Here is a 26,948-nt window from a genome sequence, read left to right on the forward strand (position 1 = left end):
AAAGACTATTCGGCTAACACTTATCCAAAAGCAGACCAATATCAGAACTACAAACCTAAGGATCTCTGAAATACTAATCTGAACAATAACATTACGTAATTATAATTTACTTCAAGCATATTGATTTCTCTGTGGCAATACAGTTCTGATAGCTGGTCAGAACACGACTGTGAAGCTACTCTATTAAGCATAAAGCCAAATGACTACTTTTATTATTCCTGAAAAGTTATTTTAATTATTAAAAATCAATTAATAAAATCCCTGCAATAAAAACATACAACCATATTCTAACCATATTTTCAATCCCATTTGTTGCTTACAAGCCATATCTGTCAACCACTGTTCAGAGCACAGCGCTCCACTTAACCCTTGCTCTGCTTGCTATACTACTGCTTTGCATTAGCCTCAAAAGAGGTACTAAAACTTCACCTGCTGTGTCTGTGAGGTCAGTTCTCGAGTCTACCCTGCTCGTAGGCCCGTCTAATGTCCCTGACATCAGGTGATGACTCAGTGGTAAGAGAAGGAGACTAGTGAACCTGCTATGCTGGTCCTAAGTCTGGAAAAGGACTTCCTCCTGGCATCACCACTTCAGTGGCAAGAAAAAGTTGCTGGGACTTCTGAATGGCCATGGCTGGAAAGCACAGCCCATAAGTACAGAAAACATTTCTTCGGAGTTTCTCTAGGATTTAAGCTAATAGTTTTCAGTGCTGTCATGCACTGTGAACAAAGCTATGCTTAGAAACACATTAAGATTGATCCAGTATAGAAATGTTTGCTGTTCTGGATTTCAGAAAAGTTTGGTCTTTAGAAAATTGATTTTAAAATCTAGGACATAAGACAATTCTAACAGGGCAGGCCTATCATTTAAGGTTAAGTTCTTTGAAGAAAACTGCTGTTTAAAAAAAAAGGTTGCATGTGGCCTTTCAGCTAGCATTACAAAGCAAAACTGTTTCATCCCCAAAAGAGTTTCAGACATTCATCACACAATGACTAATCTCTGACTCCTCAATAATTATGTACTACCAGGAGGAGATCAATATAACGAAGGACGTATGCACATGTCCTGCAGAGGATGTTAAAAATATCCATTTTATAGTCACATGAAGCTGTAATTGCTAAGTTTCTTGTGATCAGTTACTAAACAAACAGAAAAATCCAGTATATTATTTTTCTGAAATTAGGGAAATACCAGCAAAATCCCCCCAAAGTTTTATATATTTACATTTTCAGCAAACAAAAGAAATCCTAGAATTTTTACAGAAGTAAATGTTTGTCTCCCTTTAGCTCCCAGTCAGAACCTGCATTCTCTGGGATCTCCCTCTCCCTTCCTGAAAAAAGGGGACAGGAAAAGTATCATGGAATAACTTTATGCCCAAGAGAGATTACTTCATGTGCACAAGGGAACCAGTCACATGCTGATAAGGGCTGTGGAATATCTCTACATCCTTCAAACAAATAGCTATCTGAGCAAAGCCACCTTATTTTTCCAGATATGGGAAATATTTCCTACCTAACACTCAAACTACCCAGCTTGCTACACAGCCCCTAATAGCACTTGATCAAACGCATATTTCCGGAACAAAAAAAATTATTGAAACGATTGGCTACAGAATGTTTAGTAACGGTATGTCATCTTCTGTATGCACCTCAGAATACCGGGCCTTGGTAATTCTGTACAAACATATGCAATCATTTAAAGTCTTGTTAGTTACTATGTACCTGCTATGAGTTTTAAACACTCTGGATCTTCAAATATAATTGAGCAAAGGAAAACATTCTCATTCATACGTAATAACATAGATCAAGTTAGGGTTCAATGAATGTGTACTTCAGATCAACCTATAAAAGAATCTGAAAACCTCTCTCTCTAGTCAAATTGTACTGATTTTTCACAAGGTCAGCTGACACCTTGGGTAATCAAAAAGCCATAACACACATTAGTTTTGCTATGAGACCATTCAAGTTGCTGGAGGAATTACCTTCAGATTTGAAAACATTGCCCTAAAAGCCTCAGTGTCAGTATTTTCAGATAGAGCTAAATGTTGCTTATATTCCAGTCTCAACAAGACAGAGAAATATCAAAGGGACAACAGAATTAAACAGCTTCAGCATTCTGTATGTGCTGCTACCTGAACGAAACCTTAAACTTTCAGAGGGGAATCACAGAACATGCAAAAACCAAACTCCACACAAAACCTAGAGACTCTGAAAATAAAAGCCTCATTCACTTTGTTCAGTGTGTATTAGAAGCCTATGAGATTACAGGACTAATAATTCTCCATCACCCATGAAATGCCTGAAAAATACTGAAATCGAGAGGAAGTCAGATCAGACTCGCTCACCGCTCTGAGCGGAGAGAACCCTAAGGTTCAGACTCACTTTTTCTGCTTACATTTATGAATTGCCTATATCTTTGAGAAGGAGACATACTACAGTGAAGCAAGACTTACTACTAAAGAGTATTAGCTTTGTCACAGCTAACCAGCCAGAGGGGTTAGTAGTATACACCCACCCACATTCTCAGTTCTATATCATAGTTGAGAGGCATAAGCATATCCATAACATGGTAGTTAAATTTGACAGAACTTGCACACAGGCTGCTTTAAAGGTTAAGGAACCATTAAATGAAAATAAACCCATCCAATCAGCAAACAAGATTCTGCCTAAGGAGCAGAAGAGGCCCTCCCTGGGGTCAGGGAGAAGTGTCATTTACTAGGTTACCATTGTAATACCAAACATGAAATCCCTTCAAAATTCATTGGTTCTCCAATTAGTTACCAGCTTTGATTTATTTTCTTAAGTGATACAACAGAAGGTAGGAGGTATGTTATTTAAGGACTAAGGCTCATTTAATTTTAAAAGTGATTGTGTTACCTTAGGTTGATCCCAACCCAATACATCATGAATGAAAAATAAAGTGACTGCTCCCTTTACTTGAGGAACTTATGTTCTAAAAATTATATTTAGGAAGTTCAAACACTGCTACAAAGCTTTAAAAAAATGTTCCTGTCTAGTGTTAAATATTCATGATATTATATAGGAAATATTCATGCTCTGTTAGCATGAAAAATCTCTTCATCTAATCTTAAAGCTGTTTGTCTTTAATATGGCATAAATACAATGCAGTCTTTTAAATCTTTACCTGGTTAAGAACAGTAGATCTAGCAAATATGACAAGCTTAAAATAGCTGAGTTACTATTTTACACATCCTTGTATTATCCTTGTAGACAAGTCTATCAAGGTCCCAATTTCATCTTTAAACACTTTTTGGATGGTGAGTGGATGGGAGGAGTCTTCATTATACCTAAACACTAGAAATACACTTCTACACCTATTTTAGTTTCCAAGCAGCTTCCGATCAAGAAGTTCAAAACCCACTAACACAACAATGCTGACAAGACCTCTGGAAAAGTGAGAAATTCATCATTTGTGCTCTTAACTAGAAAATATTGTAGCACTCTAGTAAATATTGCTGAAGATGAAAATAAGTTTCCCTATTTCAAACACTAAAGTAACTGCTGAAATAAAGTTGTCATACTGTATTTCATTTCCAGTGTGCGTAAAAGGCCAAAAAATTTTCCACTAGGTCAGTCCTCAGAAGTAGTCTCAAAACCTTTGCAGAAACAGTCCAACTAAAAAAGAAAAAGGAAAAAGATTCCCTATTTTATATAACCCAAATATGATAACAAAATGAATTTGAGGTCATGACCATCTCCTCTAACAAACGTTAGATCAACAAGGTCATGAATAATCCTTTAATCCACCTGACAAACTTCTGGCTGTAGTTAACTGAACAGTCACAATCTAACATGGAAGAAAAGTAGGAAACATTTTCTGCTCTGTACCTCTTTGAGGATTAGTGGCCCACCAATGGGATCTTCCTGCAGTTGCCAAGGGTCTCCAAACACTTTTGCAATCAGGAAAGGAACAACAGTGGCCATGATGCTATGGCAGATGCAGATGCTGATCTTTAAACCGACCGCTACTGAAACACACACCCAATACCTTTCAGTTTTGAGACACTTTGAGTCCCAAGTCAGCACTTCAAGCAGCACAAAACAATGAGGGTAATATTCTGATACTTTGAAGTATCAGCTGAGATAAGGAAAGGCTCCCCCAAAACACACACACAGCTAGAGATTGGAAAGCAAAGATTGCTGTCAGCTCTGAAGCAGCAAGTCTCAAACCAAATCACCTTGGAGATTTTAGCTCACATGCTGTGGAAGAGGAAAGTCAGACCAGCTGAAGAGAGTCTACTTCCCCCTTACACCACAAAACTCTTGGCCTGTACTAGGGGTAACTGAACAGTTCATGAAGCAGCCCCTGAAACATAGCTGGCTGCAGTGCAGTCTAATTTCAGTAAACTGAATTCAAGGTTCGGTTAATCTAATGCTGAGATCAATAACAGTTTATAACTTCCTTTATCAGCCATTTGGTCTTCCTTCCCATGACTACTACCAGCCATGAATCCTTCTTTTTAGAGGTAAGCACCATCTTAAGTGGTCCAACTTTAATGTGCTAAGACACTGGGAGTTGTATGCTATCATTCAGACCCTACAGTAAACTGGCACATATCTCGTAAAACTCACTTCCATCAATTCAAATATAAGCTATTAAAAACTGTACATTTTTGAACTTCTTACCACTGTATTCTACTTAAACAAAAAGAATAAACTACTGAGAATGAATACTAATAAGTAATCTTTAAAACTACAAACTTCAAACATGGTAATTTGCATCTTTAATTCTGTATTTTGTGTTTTCAAACACTGATTATGCAAAGTGTGCATTAATATATCTTTCACTATGCCTCTTACTTTAGAGGCTAAAATATTGCTTAAGTGAAGAACTGAGTGGAAAAGCACAACAAGCACTGACAGATTTCCGAGGTTGAAAAGCTTGGAGAAGGACACACTGTCATGGAATCTACATATGAAAACTTGGAAGATTTATGAGAAAAAAGTCCCCCCAAATTACCAAGGCTCAGCTTGCCAGCTAAAGGAAAGTATTTCTCACCCATCTCATGTTATCAGTTCAACTACAATATGACTCAGTTAAACTGAGTACGTTGATTAGCTTCTGCTTACGTATAAGGCCTTAGGCTAAAAAAAGTAGACTGGATAACTGTTTCACAGATGTTTCATTACATATAAACCTGTTTAGTATACTTAGCCAAACAAGTTATATTCCAAGATGCTCCTAGAGCTAAGCATCCCAGATGCTTTTCACAAGGCCTAGTTATATTCCACATGCTTGTTTTTGGCAAGCAATTTTTTTTTTTTTTTTTTTTTTAAATACATGCATTCCTGATGTGTAAGTGCCAGGAACCACACACACCAGTGTTTCAACCATTCAGTAGAAATTTCAAGTATTTAACTGAACACTCATTATAGAGGCAAATCCAAAAAACCGAGAAGAGAGCAGAAAAGTGCAATTTCGCACTTTTAAAAAGGGAAGCAACTAATATTATATCTTATTTTTAGAACTTCCCCTTTGAACATATATTTAAGGAAGTTAACCAGCCCGTGAAGATGTTTCAAAGAGGCAGGACTACCAAAGAGATTTTTAAAAAGCAACTTCAAGACCGACTCCAGAAAACAGGTATCAAATATAAAGGCAAGGCAGTTATTCATTAAATAGCAGCTTTTTTTCCACTTCTCTGAAACTGTGCAAGTATGTAATAAGTTATTTAGATGTAGGTGAAGAACAGTATGCAACTGTAACTCTTACCAGATGTAATTAGGGTAGCCTTTCAGCAACTGTCTGATTCAGTTATTTCTGACTATAAACTTCTAACTATCTGGAGATACACACAGCTGATCTTATTTTTGGATATCTAACAGGCATATATATACCTGCCTCTTTCTCCCTACTTCACAGAGAAATTTGAGGCTGCTTTGGGAATCTATGGGAGAAAGCAAGACTAATCCATGCCAAAGTCTGGCCTGAACAGCAGAATTGGTTTGCACATAATAAAATGAAACCCTTCAGCTGCATGTATAAAAAAAGTAGCCAGAGGATGCAGAGATGCAAGTCGGGTGATACCACAATTCAAAACATTTAAAATGAGAAAGTAAACTCTGGCCATTTTAAAATCAATACTCTTTGGAACAGTCAACAAAAACATTACCTCTTCATCATCATTTAAATGTACCTACTTGAAGTCTTCTGTTTTGAACATCTGCATTTTTTGTTTAATTTGAAAGAACTCTGTATTCTTTAACCTGCCTAGAGATATTGCAAATTTCCCCAAGTTTACTGTACTAAAGCACTATTGAAGGTCATGTTGTAAAGATGGGTCTACACTTGCCATGAAACACACTGAACACTAAGTGTTGTCCTCTGCGTTTTCGTGGAAAAGGCATATCTGAAGCCAGCATAAGTACATGTGAAAGACAAGTCTTTCAATCTGATTTATTTTGAGACTGAAGCAGGAACCAAGAGCAATTTCTGTTCTCCTATCATAAAAATATAAATTTTGAACTGAAAAGAAAAAGCAGAAATAGGAAGATGAGTCCCACATTGTTAGGTATAAAATTGTACCTTTAAACAAGGTAACTCCTTTTTAAAAAAGGGAAAAGGCTGAGCATGTGTGCATGATTAGCCTCTTGGGGGAATCTCAAGATTACATTTTGAAAAATAGATGAAATTAAACCACATGTTTTTAACTTAATTTCTTCAGCTACAACAGCTCTCTATATAAGCTGCAAGTGTGTGATTTTACTGATAAAAATCCCTCCCTTATTGCTATTAGGAAAAAGTCGACGGTTTCACATCTGCCATCTTAACATGAAGTACTTCTGAACTATAAGCATTGCGCAACATGATCACCGATTCAAGCAGCATTCTATTAAGTCTTTACCATGCAGTGACATTTGACTGTTTTTTTTAAATACATATTTAAAAACTTGGGATACTTCTAATGTGAAGTTATGATGCATAAAAAAAACCCTCATCTTTCTTCTACAAAGATCTAAATGTAAATACTGTAGCTATTTGCTGAGACATGACCATGATGACTAGAGACCCAGAGTACCTTATTCCCATAAATGATATTTTAATGAAGCTGAACTATAATTTTGCACAGTTCAGGAAACTTCAGTTCTTAATGACTACAGACTGTTGAGAAAAATTACAACTTGAAAACAAGATGATTTTACACAAATAATGACAGCTGTTGAATTTTTGTTTCTGCACTTAAAAAGCACACGTACCTTTTCCTAAATGTGTATTTATACTCATGTATCTAGCTGTTCCTGTAAGGCTCTTGTGTTCTCGATATGGTATGTGCTTCTTTGTTTCTGGATCTATATATTCCTTTGCCAAACCAAAATCTATAATATGAATAATTTGCTGGGTTTTGTTTCCAGGTCGTCCTATTAAGAAGTTCTCGGGTTTTACATCTCTGTAAATCAAGTTCTTTGAATGGACATATTCCATACGAGAAATCTTTAATAAAAGGAAAAAACGACAGAAAGTTTAGTTTAAGCTTCAGATTGCCACATGAAATTGTGGTAGAAGCTACTTATTTCTACATTAGCTTTATATTTAGAGGGTATTACCCTCTTAACTTTAAAATCAAAGGGCTATTGCTCTTACCATGGCAACTCCCAGATAAAGTTTGTGAAAATGGCACATGCGCCTTGAGTGGATACACTGCACCACGTACAGAAAACTTTTCACGCTTGAAGTCAGACATGAATCACTATATAACAAGTCACAAAACTTGATCATTTTTGAGATCCGGCAACAAGCTTCTGTGCTCATTAAAACTATAACCAGAAATGTCATCAAGCTGTAAGCAATAAAGCTCCATGTAGATGGCAAAATAAAGAAGTACTAGAAAGTCATCAGTATCCACATAACTTCCTTTCTAGGTGTATCACTTCCTATTAAAGTTCATGTATTTGGAAAGGAAAAGCAATTATTAATGATGACTTCAGATCTGTGATGATTTCAGATTTAAAAATGAACTATTTATAAATGCCCTAAATAAGCTGAATGCTAGTTTCAGACCTTTGTTTTATGCAGTTAGGGAAGTGTTTTCTATGGATATTCTTACCCTTCACGAGGAAGAACTCTTCCAATATTTAAAGAGGAGGCTCTGGATCTTTAATATTTCAGAAAGACTTAAAAACATATTGCACCAAAACAAACACACAAAGCTTTGTCTCTCTGTACTCAAGTGAAAAGTATACCATGAAATACTTCAAAAAACATGAAAAAATCTTGAGTAATTTGTACCATGTTAGTATTTCTCAAATTTTTTTCTTTATGTCTGAGAACATCCAGGAAAAAATGTTATTTAAGAATCCCCATCATCCAACCACTTTAATAGATTAAAAGTATTTGTATATCAAGAAGATTTTGCTTTTAACTAAAAAAATACTAGAATTCATGATTTCAGGTTGTGATTAAATATGAGAACTCAGAATACAACGATACTATTTTCACACAGTGATTCTTGGAAAAACTAGAACAAAAGGCAAGGAAAGTAACATGTGTAAGGTCTTCCTGATAAAAATGTCTACCACAGGCTCTTTACAAGACTCAAATACCACTAACAGCAACTTAAATCATGGAAAATACAAGTCTTCAGCAAGTCAAACGTGCATTTAGTCTTTCAAAAACTGACCTAGTATTCTAATGAACATTCAAAATAACATGCATGGCTGTATTTTACTTACCAGCTGGATGGCTATCATAAGAACAGTTTTAAGAGAAAATGTCCTATCACACAAGTCAAATAAATCTTCCAAACTAGGTCCCAGTAGTTCTAGCACCATGGCATTATATTTGCCACATGGGCCAAAATAGTAGACCTGAGGTATTCCATCTGTAAAAGGAAGATAAAATACAATTATAAAGGGTTAAGATCAATGAACATAAAATTCTTACCTGATTTGAAGTTAAAAATACTTCTGTCTCACAAAAAAGCAACAATAAAACCTTGTAAAAAACTATAGACACAACAGGAGTAATGAAGGTAGTATCAGCTTCAATAACCATTTCTCCGAAAATAGGTTGGCTTATGAAAGATTTAAAGTTTTTTAAAAAACAGAACCTATCCATTAGCTTTTGAAAGGGTAAACTGAAACAGGATTTTAAAATACATTTCAAGAGTTTTTAAATAATCTTTTAAAATAGGACTGGAAGCCACATACAGGAGTAAAGACACCATCTCATCAATAAAAATAATATAAAAATTCAATAGATTAATGAATCCTCAAGTACTGATAAGTTAAAGGTACTGATTTTAATTTATATAGATAATCAGAGAGGAAAACACTTAAAATGAGATACTAAGTTTTACATGCACCATTAATATGAAAATGCTGTTGACAAATCATTATGGTCATCACTTGTTAGTATTAATATTTTTCAAATACAAGTATTTTCTGCTTAAATTTGCATGGGAAGGCCTCTCCTGTCTTCTCCTACACTAATTCTCACTTCCATTTAGACAGCACGTAATAAAAGTACTTTCTTAAACCTGAATTAGTTCATTAAAAATCTACACAGAGTTGAACTTGAAAAAAAAAATCTAGATTTCTAATAGAACACAGAGCAGACCGAGATGAATTCTTTCAAAGCATTTGATGGACAGGGATATTTAAACATACTAAGAACGTAGGACAAGGGAGGTTTTACGAAGTCTCCAAGGGAACATGATTTAAAAAAAAATTCACTCTGAACCCACTTTTGAAGTATCACACCAGAAACTCATCTTGAATTCTTACATTCCTTTTCAAACTGAGTCCATGCTGTCCAGACACAATCCATTAAGTTCAATTATTACTGTTAAATATTAAAATGATTTAAGGTGGAAATTGTTACCTTAACATATAGCAGATATTTTTGGAAATGCTATGTGATGTTTTTTTATTACGAACTTAATTCGTTTTCATAAAGTAAAAATGTACACAACTAAAACTTAATTTGTATTTGTGAATGTAAACTTTTAAATATTTTTGAAAAAACAATCTCTGACCCCACGTGAACAGGTGAAAATACATCTGCCTAGAAGGGCAAAGGGCAAGTTTAGTTTAAAAGCTACCTTTGTTTTCAAGTCTTGGGTACAGTTAAATAAAAATTTAAATTTACAGTAGTTTAAATAAAGAAGTCTTAATTAAAAACTAAACTTAAATCATTCTAGAAACACAATCTAGTCATTTACATTTAGAGTATGTCAGAAAAATATTTATGATAATACTTAAGCTATGGAATAAATGGAGTCTAAAGTGTAACCTGTCATCTGGACCCCTTTTTTTGCAATGCAACCTTAGCTTTTCCTAACATAAAAGTAAAAATTTACATTATAATTTCCAAAACATAGTACTTTAAGAACACATTGGATTGGAACATCAGATTTCAACTAACTACAGAAAATTACCTTCTTATTGCCTTTATCAGATATAGAAAACTGCATTAAATATTCTGTACATGTCATCATATCATGGTAAAAACCATACACCTTCAAACAATTAAATAAAGAACACATTGACTAAACCATGACCCTGGCACATAACCAAGGTCAGTTAACCACACCTGCAGTATTTAATAAATAGTAAAACCACCTAACATTTTGTCTTATATCCATATAGTAAAAAAGGAAAACAGATTTTCTTGCTGGCAGCACCTTAGCACTGAGTAATGAGCTCTGGAATTGAACAGAACCATCTCTGTCATCTATCAGGTTTACCACTCCAAGTGCCTTGGTCTACCATGTTTAGGTCCATCACGCTTAAGATTTTAAAGCTCAGAGTCTCTATAACGTTGACAAGATTAAATGCGTTCTAACTGCTAAGTCTTTTTTGATAGATTATAGCTGTACCTGTCAAATGTCTTCAAAAAAATACAAACAGAATATACTTCTAGTTCATCACCTTTACACACCTTGGCTGTTATCTTTTTCAAAAGCTTCAGCATTCAACCTGACTTAAGCCTGAGACTCATACTGTTCACTACAGTTGTCTAATTCAATATAGATATGAGCAACATGACTAAGTATATATCTCAAAGTAAAAGTTCCAAATACTTGCCTTAAAGATATCAAGTAGTAGCCTTGATTACTTCAGAAAACAATTAGCTTGATAAACAAAGGCTGGCTGTCAGTGAAGTATGAAAAACATAGGTCTAGAGTAACAACTCGTTCTTAACCTTGTGATTCAAACCTTCCTCTGACTTGAAGCATTCCTTGCTAAATTTCATTATAAAACACAACCCAAAGTTGGAAAGTTAAGTGACTTTGTGTTCTGTTTCTTGTAGTAATAGTTTCTTTTTAGTTTTCTCCAAACCCAATTCAGAAAGACATCTGCTTAACTGACCTGCACTGAATTTCACTTTGACTGACCAGTAAATAAGAGCCATAAATGCCAGTAAAATACAGTACAAGACTGCAGTTGCCGCACAATTTGTTCTACATTCGGCTTTCTATACCCCACTGCCTTTTATTTATATCTTTAATCTTTAAAGGTGTCAATTTACTGGACACAAGGGAAATACTTTAAACTGAGGAGATTAAGATTTGCAGTGATAACCATCTTCCATGGCACAGTCATACTGGTACTCCATCAAGGATGGAATTCAAACTGCCACCAACACAAATATTCCTTACTAAGTCTACAAAATCTGGCCTGATCCTCTGGGGAAGAAATCACAGGCTTGCAGGATAATACATCATCTGGGGTTCTCAAATTAGACCAAAGCAGCATACAGAGACTGTATAATCCCAGAAAATACAGCCCTTTATAGCTACTGAAACCACAGCCATCTCTGCACTGTAAAATAGCAAACCCTATACCCAGAGCCAGATGCTATACAGCAACCTGACATCAGCACCGCACACAAGCTAAAACGTCATGTTAGAGAAGTGCATACAACATGTAGACTATATTTCTTATTTATAAATATAGGAAAGAGCCATACAACTTCAAGACTTCTTTCCATTAAAGAGATCTAACATCTAAGTTATTTAGATAATTAACATAGTAAATAAATTTACAACAAATGCATCTCTATTAAATGTTAACACCCATTCTTCGTCTGCCATATCCTGAACAGTCGTTGTACCATATCAACTTCCTTTATGATTACAGTTATCTCATTTTTTATACCAAAAAATACATCACTTGTGTGATGTCATATTCCAAAATCAATATAAGTTTTTGCATACTACCAAGCTTCTTAGTCGGGAATTACCTGTTTTCAAAAATTTAAAGTTATACAACCGGCATTCTTACCAAATCACTTACATGTATTCTAGAATACTTTTTTAAACTTCAAATACAAATAGAGAAAATTCAATACATTTAAGCCAAATACTAGAATGTACTGGCAAACAAGACAATAGTTTTTGTTGAACTATACCTGCACAAAACAGCAGCTAAATTAAATCTATATTAATAACAGCATCTCTACAGTGAAGTACACAGGCACCCACAATGCCTTAAATTTATACTCCCCTGAATATAAATACTAACACAGTCACATGAATAATTGATATATTAACAGCTCAGCCTTGCAGTTAAAGCATACCAGTTGCAGCAGAACTCAAAATTGACGAGATGTTGCCCAAACAATTGATTATAGAACTATAGGAGTCTCTGGGCACACAATACAGTGCACATGAACAGACACTCTGCACTCAATAGATTGATTCATTTTAAGTGGTACTAACATTAAATTTATAAATTAAGCATAGAAGATTGTTTTAAGTTCATCTGATCTGTATTTACTAATAGATACAGACATATATACACATATGCAGACCTACATACAAGCACATAAATGCATGTAACTGCTTATTGTTTATTCCCCTACATATCATCAGTGGAAACAGAACAAAAGGCAAAAGTAGCAGCAGAAAAATTAGCCTTACAAAAAAATCAGCATTTTGTTTTCAGTGCAAGAGTAAACTCTTCACTCACAAGAGTAAACTTAAGAATATCACTTAAAGCAGTGCCCATGTAAAGTTACTCAAATTTCACTTTGAGTTTATACTCACGACTGTTAGCAAGATACGTGGGAGAAGTTATGAAGTGAGAAAACCAAAGGACACAGAAAAGTCAAAGTTGTATTTACACATGGGGTGAAGTCTTCCAGAGAGAGGGACCACCTACCTTAAGAAGGTTGATTAAGCACCAAGGAATAAGACTGAAGTGATCTATGGATCCATCTCTATAGCACTTTGATTTCCCACTGTGCTCTCTCAGATCAAAGCAAAATTTTTTGGTAACTCATTGCAAAATACTAAGAGTATCATCTAGCACTACCTTAAATACAAAAGACAGCATCCTTTTTTATTTAAATTTCTGCTTCAATCAGGTATTCAGTTCAGAGTATTCTATACACTGAGTAGGGGTTGTACAAAAAATTGAAAAGTTGTCATTGAACATTAAATCTTTCAACACACATGTTCAACCTTACTTTCATTACATTATTTGGGTCTTTAACTATGGGGGAAAATGTACTGAACACCAGTTTCAAGCAATTTTGCTATACTGAAAAGAGTAGAAAAACAAACTGGTAATGCTTACTCTGCCAGTCACATTAAACTGCACAGAAAGTAGCTTACAAAAAAAAAAGTTTTTTGTTTTAAGCCAGACACCTCAAGCCATTTTGCCCCAAAGGCATAAACTTAATACATTTCAAGCTGCCTTTGCTACATTCCCCTAAAGAAAAATTAATCACAGATTCAAGGAGAATCCTGACACACTCCAAACACTAAAATAAATATATGCTACTGAGCATGATTAGCTAAAATGAATAGATTCCTTTCCTCTGCAACAGGAGCTGACCGTACTTGCATAAATACTTTTAGTACTTTTGTGGCTCCAGCTTCTCAGGATTACAGATTGATTTTTCTCTTACCCTACCTAAGATTGCTTTACCAGCCAATACAACAGAAACTATCAGGTGTTTATCTCTGTTCCAAAATCACATTATGCCAGCACCGCAACTTGCTCATCCGTTGACCCAAAGTTAACTTTTTCATTAGAGTCCAAATCGTATGATTTTTTGCTACATTTACTTGGGCTCTCGCAACTTCAGAATAGAATCATGCATTTCTTACATAGCCAAAGAGCATTACCACATGACTACTAAAACCCAACCCTGGAAAAAATTTTCATGACGATCATGCAATACTTAGTGTTTGTTGCACATTAGTCATACATAGCCTTTTAAGATACAACACATTACTATAGCACACACTGCATCTCTTATACCTGCATTGGCAAAGTACCATCTTTTGGCTGCCCTGTAAGAAACAGGTTTTAGCACCAGTTTTAGGAATGGAAGTGCTAACTGAACTTCAGCTGAAAGGACAGAAGCACAGAAGTTAAGAAAAAAATATACTATTAACCATATTGAGCACTTGTCTTCTCTAAAATGTTCATACAGCAGTTCCAGAACAAGTATAATCTGCAGCTGAACAGATCTTCATCTCTTCCACAAAAGACCTTCAATGAAAACCTGACACGAATACCCCTTGTTGCTACAGGCATGCACCATGGTAACAATCTGTTCTAGTAAGCCAGCAACATTACAGACATAAGCTCTACTAAGGGAAGACCAGCAGCAGCAGAAGTAACCATTCTTTTGCTTTGTCAGGTGGGTGAGTACAATAGAGTTCATTCACTTGTAGACACTTCTAAGACATTATAGTCAACGGCCCACAGGTATACTTTTAAGAGATATTAGGAAAAAAATGATAAAAGATGAATAATTTTTACACTGTTAAGCACATACAGTGCATAACAACTTAACATGCACATAGACTCTGAAGAACATAGTTAAGTTCCTACCCGTCAAAGAAATGAGGGATTTTGAAGGTTTGATCATTTTGCTTATATATTAACTTAAGGTTTAAATTAAAAAAAATCCACATTAAAAATCTCAGCTTTACTACTTAATCTTTAAATTGAGCCTGCACCTCCTGATTCCTCCCTCCCCCCAGCCCTTCCCAGTAGGGAAGCATACAGAATTTAGTTGAAGTTAAATTATGGGCACGGCACTTGAAAAAGATCTCACTTATCATAAAGTTAACTTCCTTACCATGAAGATTTACAGTGTAAAAACATAAAAACGAAAAACTACAAAAATGCTAGGTTGCCACGTTTCCTGAAAAAGGCAATACAACTGAAGTATACAAGGAGGTAGTTAGTATGCTGCTGCCCAAAATGGGGTTCCTAAAGCAGTTGGTCAAGACTGAACCTAGAACCTCTGCCGCCAGAACTCAACTCCTCAATCAAGACAGATTTGGGAACCTTCTGCATTACACAAATAAGCTAGATTTTTACTTTTCTATCATTTACTCTTACCATATAATTCTTCGCATTGTACCTAAAAAAAAGTTGCCTATCTGTAGATACACTACCAAACGACCTTTGATTTCAGCCTCTCCTGATACTGTCCCTGCTGAGAATATATTAGCCCACAAGATTAAGTTAAGTTATGAGAGAACCTACACGCTTTGGTTACTTTTACATGATAAGATCTTTAAACACAGAACAATAAAGCTTCTCCTGCCAAAGCCACCAAAAGCAACATTGTTTAAGAGTAAAGGGTGGATTGCAACAACGCAAGTGTTCAGGCAATAAAGTGTCCTTTAATATAGCCCAGTAGAAGGATGTCTCAAGTACCCTCCCCTCTTCCATCTGCCATAATACTGGGGTCTCAAACACTTCACAGTACATACACTGCAACACTGTGGGACACGTTTGCATTTGCAGAAAATGAAACACGAGGACATTGTTCATAGACTCAAGGTCCCAGCTTGAATAATACTTGTCAATGTCGCAAGACAAAAGTGTATTCAAAACATTCTTAAACAAGTTTGCTAGGTATAAGTGATATATATAGATACTGTGAAGATAAAGACAAAAACTAACATGAATTGCTTTCTTTCATTCTAAAAGTATGATTTCAGGTAAACTCAGGTATTTTTGTGATTTTCTTGCATTTGTAATATTATGCTTTTGCTTATGTATCAGTGTTTTTGTCCTTCACACTCGTATTAGGAAAAAAAATCCTTTTAACTAGAATTATATCAGAATTAAAGATAATTCACCTTGACTTCCATCTTTCTGTAAGATGGCTTATTCAGTTAACTAGAAATTTTTGCAATAATGACAACTAAATTTCAGACCTCAGGACTACATTTCAAGTAAGATTCCCCTGTCCACAGTTACTGAAAGACTCAAATTATGGCAGAAAAATTAAAAGCAATTTTGATTAAAATCTCTAATAATAAAACTTAAATGAAAGCTAAATAGTGATGAGATCAAAGTTATCTTTAAACTGATTTTAGAACTCATAACACTTAGATTCATCCCTCAAATAGTTAAGTGTTTCAGGAGTTTTCCAAAAGTACAGAAAATATTTTCTGCTTAAGAAAGATTCTTTGCATACTTTTCCTGACAAATTCCCACATGCTACTGCATATTCATAGACATGCTCAGTAAAAAACATTTCAGCATAAAGTTACATATTAACCTGTCTTTAATAGCAGGTTCACTCCAAGGGAATTTTGAAACTCATATTTTGTATCCAGATCAAACACACTTTTTAATAAAGAATGAAGATTTCACCTTGGCTTTTCACAACTGGCTACTGGTCCTAACCTGTCAGTTGCCCTGTCTCATTAGTCAAGTGACAAAAAATCTCCGAACTATCAGCTATTTCAAAATGCTCATCTACTTTATGCTGACAATTTACAGCTACTGTAAAAAAAGACACCACCCCCTAATGACATTCTCAAATCAGCAAGCGCCTAAAGCACCTGATTTTGACTACAGACAATCTGCAACTTAATTCTCCATCTACTGAATAGAATAGACACTGTTCTGTCTTGGAAGGAGTTCTCTAAAGAAGAGTTTCCACTTGTAGAGCATACATGCTACAACATCACAAAATAAGTTCCATATGAAGGGAAAGAAATAGACAGCATCTTTCAAAATAAAGGTTCTTTTGATTTTGAAAGCTACCCACTCAGAAAAACACTATCCAGCCTGTACATCAATGAACATACAGCCCCATATTCTAAAAGACAAAAGCAGTATTTAAAAATAGTATTAAGAATAGTATTAAAATTCATCATAAACTCAGGGATAAAATTAGTGGCATGAGCAACATTCAGTTTGCATTCCCTGACTTTTGGAGATATGGCTCTTTGGCTTAATATTCTTTTGAAGTTGCTTAAGCATAACTTTCCTAAAAATCACTGTCTCAGAAATCAAACCTCCTTTGATAGAAAGTGTGCATGCATAAAACAATTAAGTCCAGTTTATAAAATAACTTTCTACATTAGTAAATAAAAAGTGGAAACAATAACTATAACTAAACGACATACTGAAAGTTAATCCAAAAGTTTTAAGGAACACTTTCAAGAAATAGATGCAATAACTTTTTTTCCCCCTAGTGTTTTAACTAATTTTGGGAAGCTTTATACTCACTTAGGTTAAGCAGCTTCAACTCTTGCTAACTGACTATATACAGCTCCAAAAGGTGCAAAAATAGGCAAAACGAAAGTTTCTGGTATCACTCACCTATAACAAAAGGTGTTTATCGGGTCACTTTGAGAGGATAATCATAAAAATATTTCTGGTATAAAAGCACCAAGGATAGTGAAATGAGAAACTCAAATTTTCTTAAACTATTTAAATACATTTATTGTATTTAAGATGCTTAAGCATTATATAAAGTAAGAGACAGTGTCAAAAGAATTAATAGTAAAGCTACTACTTAAATATCTTAGCAACTTTAAGGTAAATAAAAATATATGATTAGTAGACTAGCTATTTCGTAATTTATAGTGTTTATTCAAAAAGAAAACACTGGGAATATTGTAAGACTCCTTAGTATAAGGTATACCCATATGGCACACACTTTGTAATATTTAGTATTTCTTAGTCTAAGGTGTGTCCATGAGATTCTCAAAGAGAAAGAACAAATAATTTAGATTATTCCACTGATTCAAGGTCTTTTTTGCTGCTTTAAGTACCTAGGGACACTTAAAAATATTTATACTCTAAATCAGAAAAATGATGTGAAAATTGATACTAGATTACATTACAGTATAATGCACGACAGTTATTTTACCTCCAGATCCTAGCTGCTTGTAGAATCTGTATTCCAAATGTAGCTGTGGTGCTCTTGACTTCATTGGCTCCTGATTTAAAAACAAAAACAACATTTAAAAGAAAGCCTCTTAGCTGCTGTTCTGAACCTTAAAAACCAATTCCCTAACCTGTGTACCAACCATGCTAACCCTGTGGCTTCTGAACCACACGAAAAAATTGAATATTCCCTCCACAATGACTGGTAATTAGGCTACTGGGAAACCTTAACCTCAGTCAGGTAAGACCAGAGTCTTTTACGGGGCTTTTACATCCTTTATTGCTCCATCATCTTGGGGCCCAAGATACAAACTCAACCCCAGACCCCACCCACAATAAACAAATTCTTCCATCTGTGAGCTGATCTGTCCCTCCTCTTTGCACTCCAAAGCATATCCCTGATATACATCTTGCAGCCTTCAAAAGAAGGTGCTAGTATGTAGCTCCACAAATCAAAAAGCCTGTTCAAATCTGATACATGTGCTAGACGCATCTTTAGCGACCAAAAGTTTTATGCCAGGATCATGACACAAAAAATACCAACTCCTTCCAAACAGTAACAGCCTATAGAAATTAAATAGTACAATGCCAAACTATACACATGGCACCTAAAAAAGCACCAAAATAACTCTGCAACTTAAATCTTTCTATTCCTGACATAAATTACATAGGTTAATGAAATCTGAGTTATGTCTTGCATACATATGTGGCTGGTCTCAGAACAAAGGTCACTTCATTGATGACTTCACTCATATACACAAGAAAATACAAGCAACAAACCTACACTAAGTTTTTCACTTTATAAAGTAAATAGTGCTTTATCATAAGACTGTTAAGTACCTTCCTAGAGCATCTTTTTGAAGTCATGCTTGGCTTTATGGTATATAACATCTTACAACATTAACTGCATACTAACTATTCTTTCACAGACTGCTGCTACTAGACCAGTAGCTTAGCAACAGGTAAGATTGTTAATATAAACTATTTATCCATGAAAGAGGATATACTGCTAGATGGCAATTTCCAGCAAAAGTTTGGGAAAAGCTCTTATCTCCTTCCTCACACTATCCTCTCCAGAAGCTAAGAGTTCTTTAGCCTGTATTATATTCTGCAGTGGTATATCCAAGGCCATAGAAGCCATAACACAAAGTGCAATCGCAAGAAGCCTAGCCCTCCTTCCCAGTCCACCTCCTTCTAGTTCAGGTGTTTCAAATTGTTGCTACTGCCACTGCCACAGTCCCTGTCATAGTCCATTCGTGCATTTCGTTTCAGCAGGCTACCAGCAGTTGAGGAACACAAGCAAAAAAGGGACACATTAACAGTTTCCACAAAAACTGAGCAGAAATTAAGGAAAATATACACTTTCCAAGCTCTAGAGCATTCATCCTAGCCGAATACCTTAAGTTCTTTGCAAAGGCCTGAGCAAGAACTTTCTAAAACAAAAGGACCATGTTGTTAAGCAAGACTAACTGGACTACCATAAGCATCCACTTACAGAGTATCTGGAAAACACAAGAAATTCAGTGTCAAGCATTAAAGACTTTTCATTCAAAGAACACTGTAAATAAGGGTCCAAGCATATCAATCCAAACTGGGAAAAAAACCTTATCAGCCGCTAGTAATCAGTTTTCACAGCCTTTACAAAACCCCCTTATGCTGAATGATTTCATGTGGTTGTGAAACCGCACAAAAATTTTGCTATTAGCATGCCCGCAGTGATATAATACAAGTCTATCAGTTACACAGTACACAATGGCACATACAATTAAAACTTGTAATTCTGCTTTGCTTGTAACTGCTCACTAAGAAAGTATTTTAGGATCTGAAGTCCATAAGTTCTTCATGTTTACTGAGTTTACCAAGACAAGACACTGGCTGTTTGATTTTTCTTCTTTCAGTTAATACAATTCTGCTTTAATTGATACTAAATTATCTATTTATCAATGTTATGAGATGTCCCATTAAAAGGGAGAAAACGGCTTTAATGCATTAAAAAAGTAAGTAGATAGGAAAGAATACAATTTTCCTAGGGAAAACAAAAATTCTAATTTTTAACTTAACACATTTGCAAGATAGATCTTCAATTGAATGCTGCTTGCTCAGCAGAAAATAGTGCTCATAAAACTTCCGAAGGAAAGCGTTCACAAAAACACAAACAAGTCAACTTGACAACTACACACTAGCCAAATACTAAAATAAAAAAATCATACCTTGCAAAAAGATACTAATATTTTTACACCCTTCCCTAATGGTGAGAAAAAGTGTGACAATAGTCATCACAGACCATTTATTGGTTGTAGGATTTCTGGAATACCCTGGGATGGTGAAAAGGGAGTTAGATAAATCCTCAACTCTTCAGTAACTCTACTTCAAACATAGAAAACAATTACAACCTTTCATTTGATGAAGTTCGAGAGGAAAAAGCACAATAAGGTGTTCATAGCCAATTTATTTTGTTTCTATATATCACTCTGGAGCATGCAGTGAACTATTGACAAATGAGAAAAGTAGAATATTTAAGTATAAATCAAGACAAATATATGATAAATGCTAGCTTCCACTGTAACATAGACATGAAGAATACAGCACTAAAATCACTTTTTATGATATTAAAGTCTGAAAAGAGTTTAAGTATATTCAAGAATAAAAAAGAAACCAGAAGTCACAGCTCCTCCTGTTTTCATGAGTGTTTCAGTACGCGCTTCAGCATCTAAAAATAAGCTTGGGAACCCAGAACTGGAGCATTGTTCAAGCGTAAGTCAATCCTGAAGGACTCTAAAGCCAACTTGTCCTATTATCAAGAGATGAGGTACATTTTTTATTTTCTTAAGACCTCAGGTCTTCAAAGGATCCCATGACCATTCCATGACTTTCAGTGTTCTGTAAACCACCTACAGTACACAGTTTACATTCAAGTCCAATTACTTCAAAGCTGCTATATAAAAAAAGTAGGCAGTTCCTTTTCCTTGCAAAAGAGCATTTCCCCCTCTTAATGAGGGACTTGGGGCTCAAGCTGTGTTCTTACTGCCAAAGAATTAACACAGCAGTTTACACAGCAACAGTTACCTGAGAAACAGACAATAGCTCTTTAACTCACGTTCTTTTTTGCCCAGTTTTCTCCTTGCTTTTTCTTTTGTGGGATGCTTATATATTCAAATAGGATAAAGACACTTCATTGTAAATCTATTTTTGCTCCAAAGATGCAGAGTAAGTTACTGTATAATTTTAAGATACAGCATCTCCCTTCTGAAGGGCTTTGAGAACACAATCGATGCAGTTTGCTTGCTCTAACCATAAGGTTAGAGATTTAAAATCTGATATTGACCTAGAGCACTACATAACTATTCAGCTATAAATTGCCTAGTTTTCATACTTTCAATAATCCAATGAGAACTATTAGTACATTTTCTGTCTCTGCTTCACAGTTTAAGAAAAACCAGCAAATTATTTCCAATAAAAGTTTCTGTAAGAGACAGAGGTTTTTTAAAAGAAAAAGATCAGCCTATGAAACAGAGTTGCACTTAATCTGGATTTACTGCTTGTGTGGTCTGTACGTCTCCACAGAGGTTCTGAAATGGTGTCATCCCGGACGACAATAATTCTTCAAAACATAAAAGGAAGAAAAATTCTAACCTTGGAACCAACTACAACCTCCCTTCCTCTGCCCCCAAAATTTTATGATATCATCTAAAGGTTAAATATTTACTGAATTCAAGACTATAGATTAAAAACAGCAGTGACTACCTCAATTTGCACTTTCACCCAAGGACAGAAAGAAAAAAATAGTTATTTCCAGATGCAGGTCAAGCAGTAGCTTTTAGTTATTTGGTTAGTGGTTAAACATCCTGTAAAGGAGAGGAGTTTCCACAACGGAGAAATTCAGTAAAGGAAAATGGAAGCAGCATGATGAAGAGCGAAGAGCAGAGTAGGAAAAATGAAGTAAAAGCAAAGTAGAGGGACATGTAGTAAGAAATCTGACAATAAATGAAGAGGTTAACAGGAAAGGTACAGTTCAGATACAGCAAATGGTATTTACTAGAGAACTACCTAGTCACAAGATTGCAATCTGTATACTTGCACTCAAACTGGTAGACAAATAGAAATACACACAGATGGCATACAACTGATGAAACCCCTGCTGCAAACATTCTCACTCTAGTTTGTAAAGTCCTTTCTGACCTTTAAAACAAATTCCTGCCCAAAATATGCCAAACTGAAGGAGGCCAGAAGTGTTAAAACCCTGCAATTGAAGTCATTTTACTAGAATATCCATTTACATATAAAGCTTATACTTTAAGAGCAAGGCCTGAGTGTTATAAGAGCAAACCCAAATGTCTGAACTATTTTTCCTTAGAGAAGTGATTCCTAAAGCTATCTTCCTAAAGTTAAGGTAACCAAGCATTATGAAGTACTTCATACACATTTGTCCAGGAGGGAAAATATTAAGATGTGATGCACACAAAGTAAAGATGAAGTCAAAATAGTAGTTAAAACATCCATTCACTGTTAGCAGTAGTGACAGACATGCCTGTAAAGTTGCCTTCCAAACGTAGCAATTAAAACTCATCCTTTCAGGAGTAACCCACACAATTCTTCTCTGCCAGGGTAAATGGTTACCATTTACACACAAAGAATCTTGTATAAGAGGAAAAAGATTCTCCTCACGAGCTGATTACAAGAGAACAGCAAGTCAACAGTGGGACACCGCCACGAGGAAGGCGAGTGTGATTCAAGGATACGTTAGGAGAGGTATTATTGTAACTGTACCCGGCAAGGGTTACTGCTCCTCAAAACAGAATCCATACAGAATCCTAGTTATCCCACTCAGGAAGCATAAACTCAGACTAGAACTAGAGCACAGAATTACTGGGATAAAGAAGAAACTAAGTTTGCCTCATTTAGGCTAACAAAACAAAAGGTGGGTACTGACGACTGCTTAAGAACACCACTAGAACAAGTGCCAGGCATAGGGGAAAACATCTCCCAATATTAGACTAACCTTAAAAAGGGGGAAGGAAGGTATACCAGTCACAAATAAATACAACTCTAACCCTTAGAGCACAACAAGTCCTGGCACAGTGTCCAGTAGAAGAGAAAACCCACACGGCAAAATTAAACAAAACCTCGCAATTTGATGCAGCTGTCCACAGCAGAAAGACCCAACCTTGTGATCCAAATCCCTTTCAATGGTGAGGAAAAAAAAGTCGAAAAAGTTGAAAGAAAAAATTGAGAACTATGTTGAAAGAAGCCACTAGCGCTACCTGCCAATAACTGAAAGTATTCTTACTCCCATTCTTCCAGCTGTTTATTGTGGAGATATACTTTTTAATATCAATAATATAAGAGGACAACTCAAAGAATAACTATATGCTAAGATTCCTTTAAGCAACAATAGGAAATCACAGACAGATTCTACTACACTGGACTACATTGGATCTTTAATGACTTCTGAAGAAGTTATTCAATGAGGATTAAAGACTCTTCCACAGCTTTAAAGGAACAGTGAAAACCAAGTCACTCGGAAATCAATAAAGTTTGCCACTGAACAATACCTTTGAAACGTGGAAGGACTTGATATAGAAATAACTTAGTAACTTAAATTTATGCATTGTAATTATTTTTAAGTGAGTTTAATACAGCTACACACAGAACCAGAAAAAAACGGTTTACCAAAATCCAAAAGTTAAAGTTCTGTTGCTCTGCATCACCAATCAGTGCTTCAAAAATCACTGAAGGTGCTTTTCAGCAAACAAAAACAACATTTAACTAGAAATTTTCAGAACATTTTCAAGTTTTACTAGACTTATAAAATAACTTCAAGACTTTTGAAAACAAAGTGATTTTACATCAGATATAGCATACACACAATAACCCTTAGAACTAACTGCATCCACTGTTGCTCTTCCAAAGTGTAACTTGGGCTTTTTTTTACATCTGTAACTATTCCCGATATAAACATTTTTCTAACCACTGGATAGTTACACACATTTTTCAGATATTTACTATATAAACATGCAATGCTCTTCAGGCTTAAGCTATATCTTTCTCTTTTCAGAGCTTACCTCTTATTTTACGGAACCAGATCATTTACCATACTATACTATGACAAAAACTGTCTGACTGCAGCAACAAGAGAATTACGGGCGTCCTAAGAAGCCTTCAGAGAACAAAAACTACAGAACTGAATTTCATCTTGGTATACCCTGATTAAGTTCTATGTAAATGACTTTTCATAAGAGGCATCCAGAAGAACAACACGATGTAAACTAAATAGTTCTAAAGACAGATTTGGAAAGAACAGAACAATGTCACATTAGCAGTTAGGTGAGTTATGCACATCTCTAAGTGAAGGAAACATTTCACCAATTTTAGCAAGTAAAAATACACTCATACAGTCAGAAGCGTGAGCAGCAATGATGACAGATGAAAAAAATGAATTTCAAGAGGGAGCAACAGCGCTGGAAAGCAGGCATTCTGTAGAATTTCTGGACCTTTTTGCAGTCATTTGATGTCTGATAAATTTTGCTCTCTTCCACTTGCTGAAAGAAAAAGGAATCTACCAGGTAAGACTGCTGAACATATCCTTGAAAAAGCAGTCAACCATCACTGACTTTACAAACATCACTTGACAGCATTTAACACTGGTTTCATTCAGCATGGTCAAGGTATACAATAATGTTTACCACTAAGTACTTTCATCTAGTCCATTGAAATATACAAGACTAAAGATTTCAATTAAGAAAAATCAAATCATGTTACATGACAGGAAGTCTGATTTTTTTCACCCCAAACCTTAAAAATATTAACTTATCTTAAAAAAAATATTAACTTACCAGCTTAATTGCCACATATTCATTTGTGTATAAATTTTTTCCTTAAAAAAAGAAAAAAACAAGAACATGAGACTTTGGCAGTGACAGTTTACAAAAGCCTAGAACTGTGGGAGATCTGGTCTGCCAAAAACTCCATCCATATAAAACAGACTTATGACCACTTTCCTCAGCCACTACTTGCCAAAGAGCTTATTGAAAATTAATAACTAGGCTTGTTACAGCTAGCAATTTATGTTGTGATTTACGTTCGCACTAAAGTAACACGTAACCTTTGCAAGCAAAGCACAAATAGCAGTTTATTCAGATGAACAGAAAGTCTAAGGGTTTGGTTTGTGGTTTAGAAAGTTTAACACTTTTGGTCTGAATTACTGAAATAATCTAAAACATGCTTAATTTCAGAAAACTTCTAATATAGTTCACAGTCAAATACAGGAGTGATCTACTGTGGTAAACTTGTGAGTAAAACAAGATGTAATAGTGTAGTAAATTTTCAGAGCTTTAATATCAGCTATATGACAAGAGGCCTTCAGAAAAAACACTTAAACTAATATCAACATATCCTGAAAATGCTTCAACTAGAACATAGAACCATGTCACTAGAACACAGAAGATAAATGACACAAATCTGTATCAAGAACATAATTACTAAGCATATCTGAGTAAAACAAATCCTCTTATTTCAAACTAGATTTGCGGTTTCTGGTTAGACATGAGTTTTATATACTCTTCAAGCACTTTTTTTTAAAGTAAGACTAAAGGCTAAAAAAGAAAAGGTCAATTAAACATCCATGCTCTACTGTGACAAAAATGATAGATTCTGATACTATGGGATCTTTTTCCCTGTTTAAAAATTTCTTGAGATTTAATTGATACTTTAAACTTGTGATTTAAACGTTCTGGACCCGATTTAAACATGATTTTAATAGTGTGATACCACACTTTACAGAGAACTTGGTTCTTAAATAGTGTAAGAACTAGTACATCTCTTCACTGAGATAATAGTTTGGGCTGTTTCACCAATTTTGCAAAAATGCTGATAGCCTTAAAAAGCTTGAAAATCTAAAAAATTAGAAGTGGAACATGTACTGACTTGCTATATTCAGATTTATCACTGCAAGCCATTTAAATTTGAGTTAAATTATATTATGGTATTGGAACATCAGACTCTACCACAACATAGAATTAGCTAAGGCTTTTTTTCTTCCCCTCAGTTTTGTAATTCACTGAACTCAGTGTTAGGACAGAGTGCAAGAATATTACTACATTAAATGCTTACAACACTGGAAGATATATCTGCTATTTTAACACTGCTATGCAGCTTGATATGAGTACTTCAACCAGCATTACATCAAATCCTTATATGAAAACCAAGACATTAAACAAGCTTTAGAGGTATAAAATTGAAAAACGTCACATAAAAATTAGGTAGTCACTTTTGACATTCTCAACTCCTTTGCAGAAGGCTGCAAAGAAATGAAAAGCAGGCACTACTTTTAATGGCAATCATATGTATTTTTAATATTACTCTTGTCCAAATTCAGATTAGTTCAAGTTTTCTTAAAGAAATCAGATGAGAAAAGAAAGATGTGACTCAGATAAAAAGCTTCCCAGGAAAATGTTACATTTATAGTCAAAGACTGATCCTCAGCTCCAATCCCTATGAGGAAAAACCATCCTTGCAAAGCCGAAGAAAAATATTAAAATCACTTGTCCGTTAAAAGATCAGCTTTACAAAAAGGAAGAGGAGTTACCCAAAGACTAAAGACTGAAAGTTGGTATGGGCAATATGGTCTAGTTTGACCACCAAGAGAATTTCAAGATTTATCCAGCGACTTGAGCAGATTTCCAGATATCTCAAACATTAATTCTTATTTAGCAACTGTCTTGTTACATTTTTTTTTTGACCAAAAGCATGCTTTGAAGCTGCTTCCGTGTCTTAGCACTCTATTATGATCCATCGACTTTAAAAGAATTCTTGCACAGGTCCTGCTCATT

At 35.1% G+C, this 26,948-nt stretch overlaps 1 protein-coding gene across 5 annotated transcripts in view; it reads right to left on the reverse strand.

Moving 5' to 3' along the window:
* Positions 1 to 26,948, reverse strand: part of LOC104150255 (casein kinase I) — a 78,874-nt gene that overhangs the window by 25,827 nt on the left and 26,099 nt on the right. For 4 of the 5 annotated variants that reach the window (XM_068926897.1, XM_068926896.1, XM_068926894.1 and 1 more), the window contains exons 4-7: positions 24,954 to 24,994; positions 18,104 to 18,173; positions 8,689 to 8,837; positions 7,216 to 7,450 (exon numbers count right to left, since the gene is read on the reverse strand). In XM_068926897.1, coding sequence (XP_068782998.1) covers positions 7,216 to 7,450; positions 8,689 to 8,837; positions 18,104 to 18,173; positions 24,954 to 24,994 — 495 coding nt within the window. The remainder of the gene's footprint in view (positions 1 to 7,215; positions 7,451 to 8,688; positions 8,838 to 18,103; positions 18,174 to 24,953; positions 24,995 to 26,948) is intronic. The other variant, XM_068926899.1, reaches the window with a different exon arrangement.

The sequence above is a fragment of the Struthio camelus genome, chromosome Z (assembly GCF_040807025.1).
Source record: "Struthio camelus isolate bStrCam1 chromosome Z, bStrCam1.hap1, whole genome shotgun sequence".
NCBI classification, from domain to species: Eukaryota; Metazoa; Chordata; class Aves; order Struthioniformes; family Struthionidae; genus Struthio; species Struthio camelus.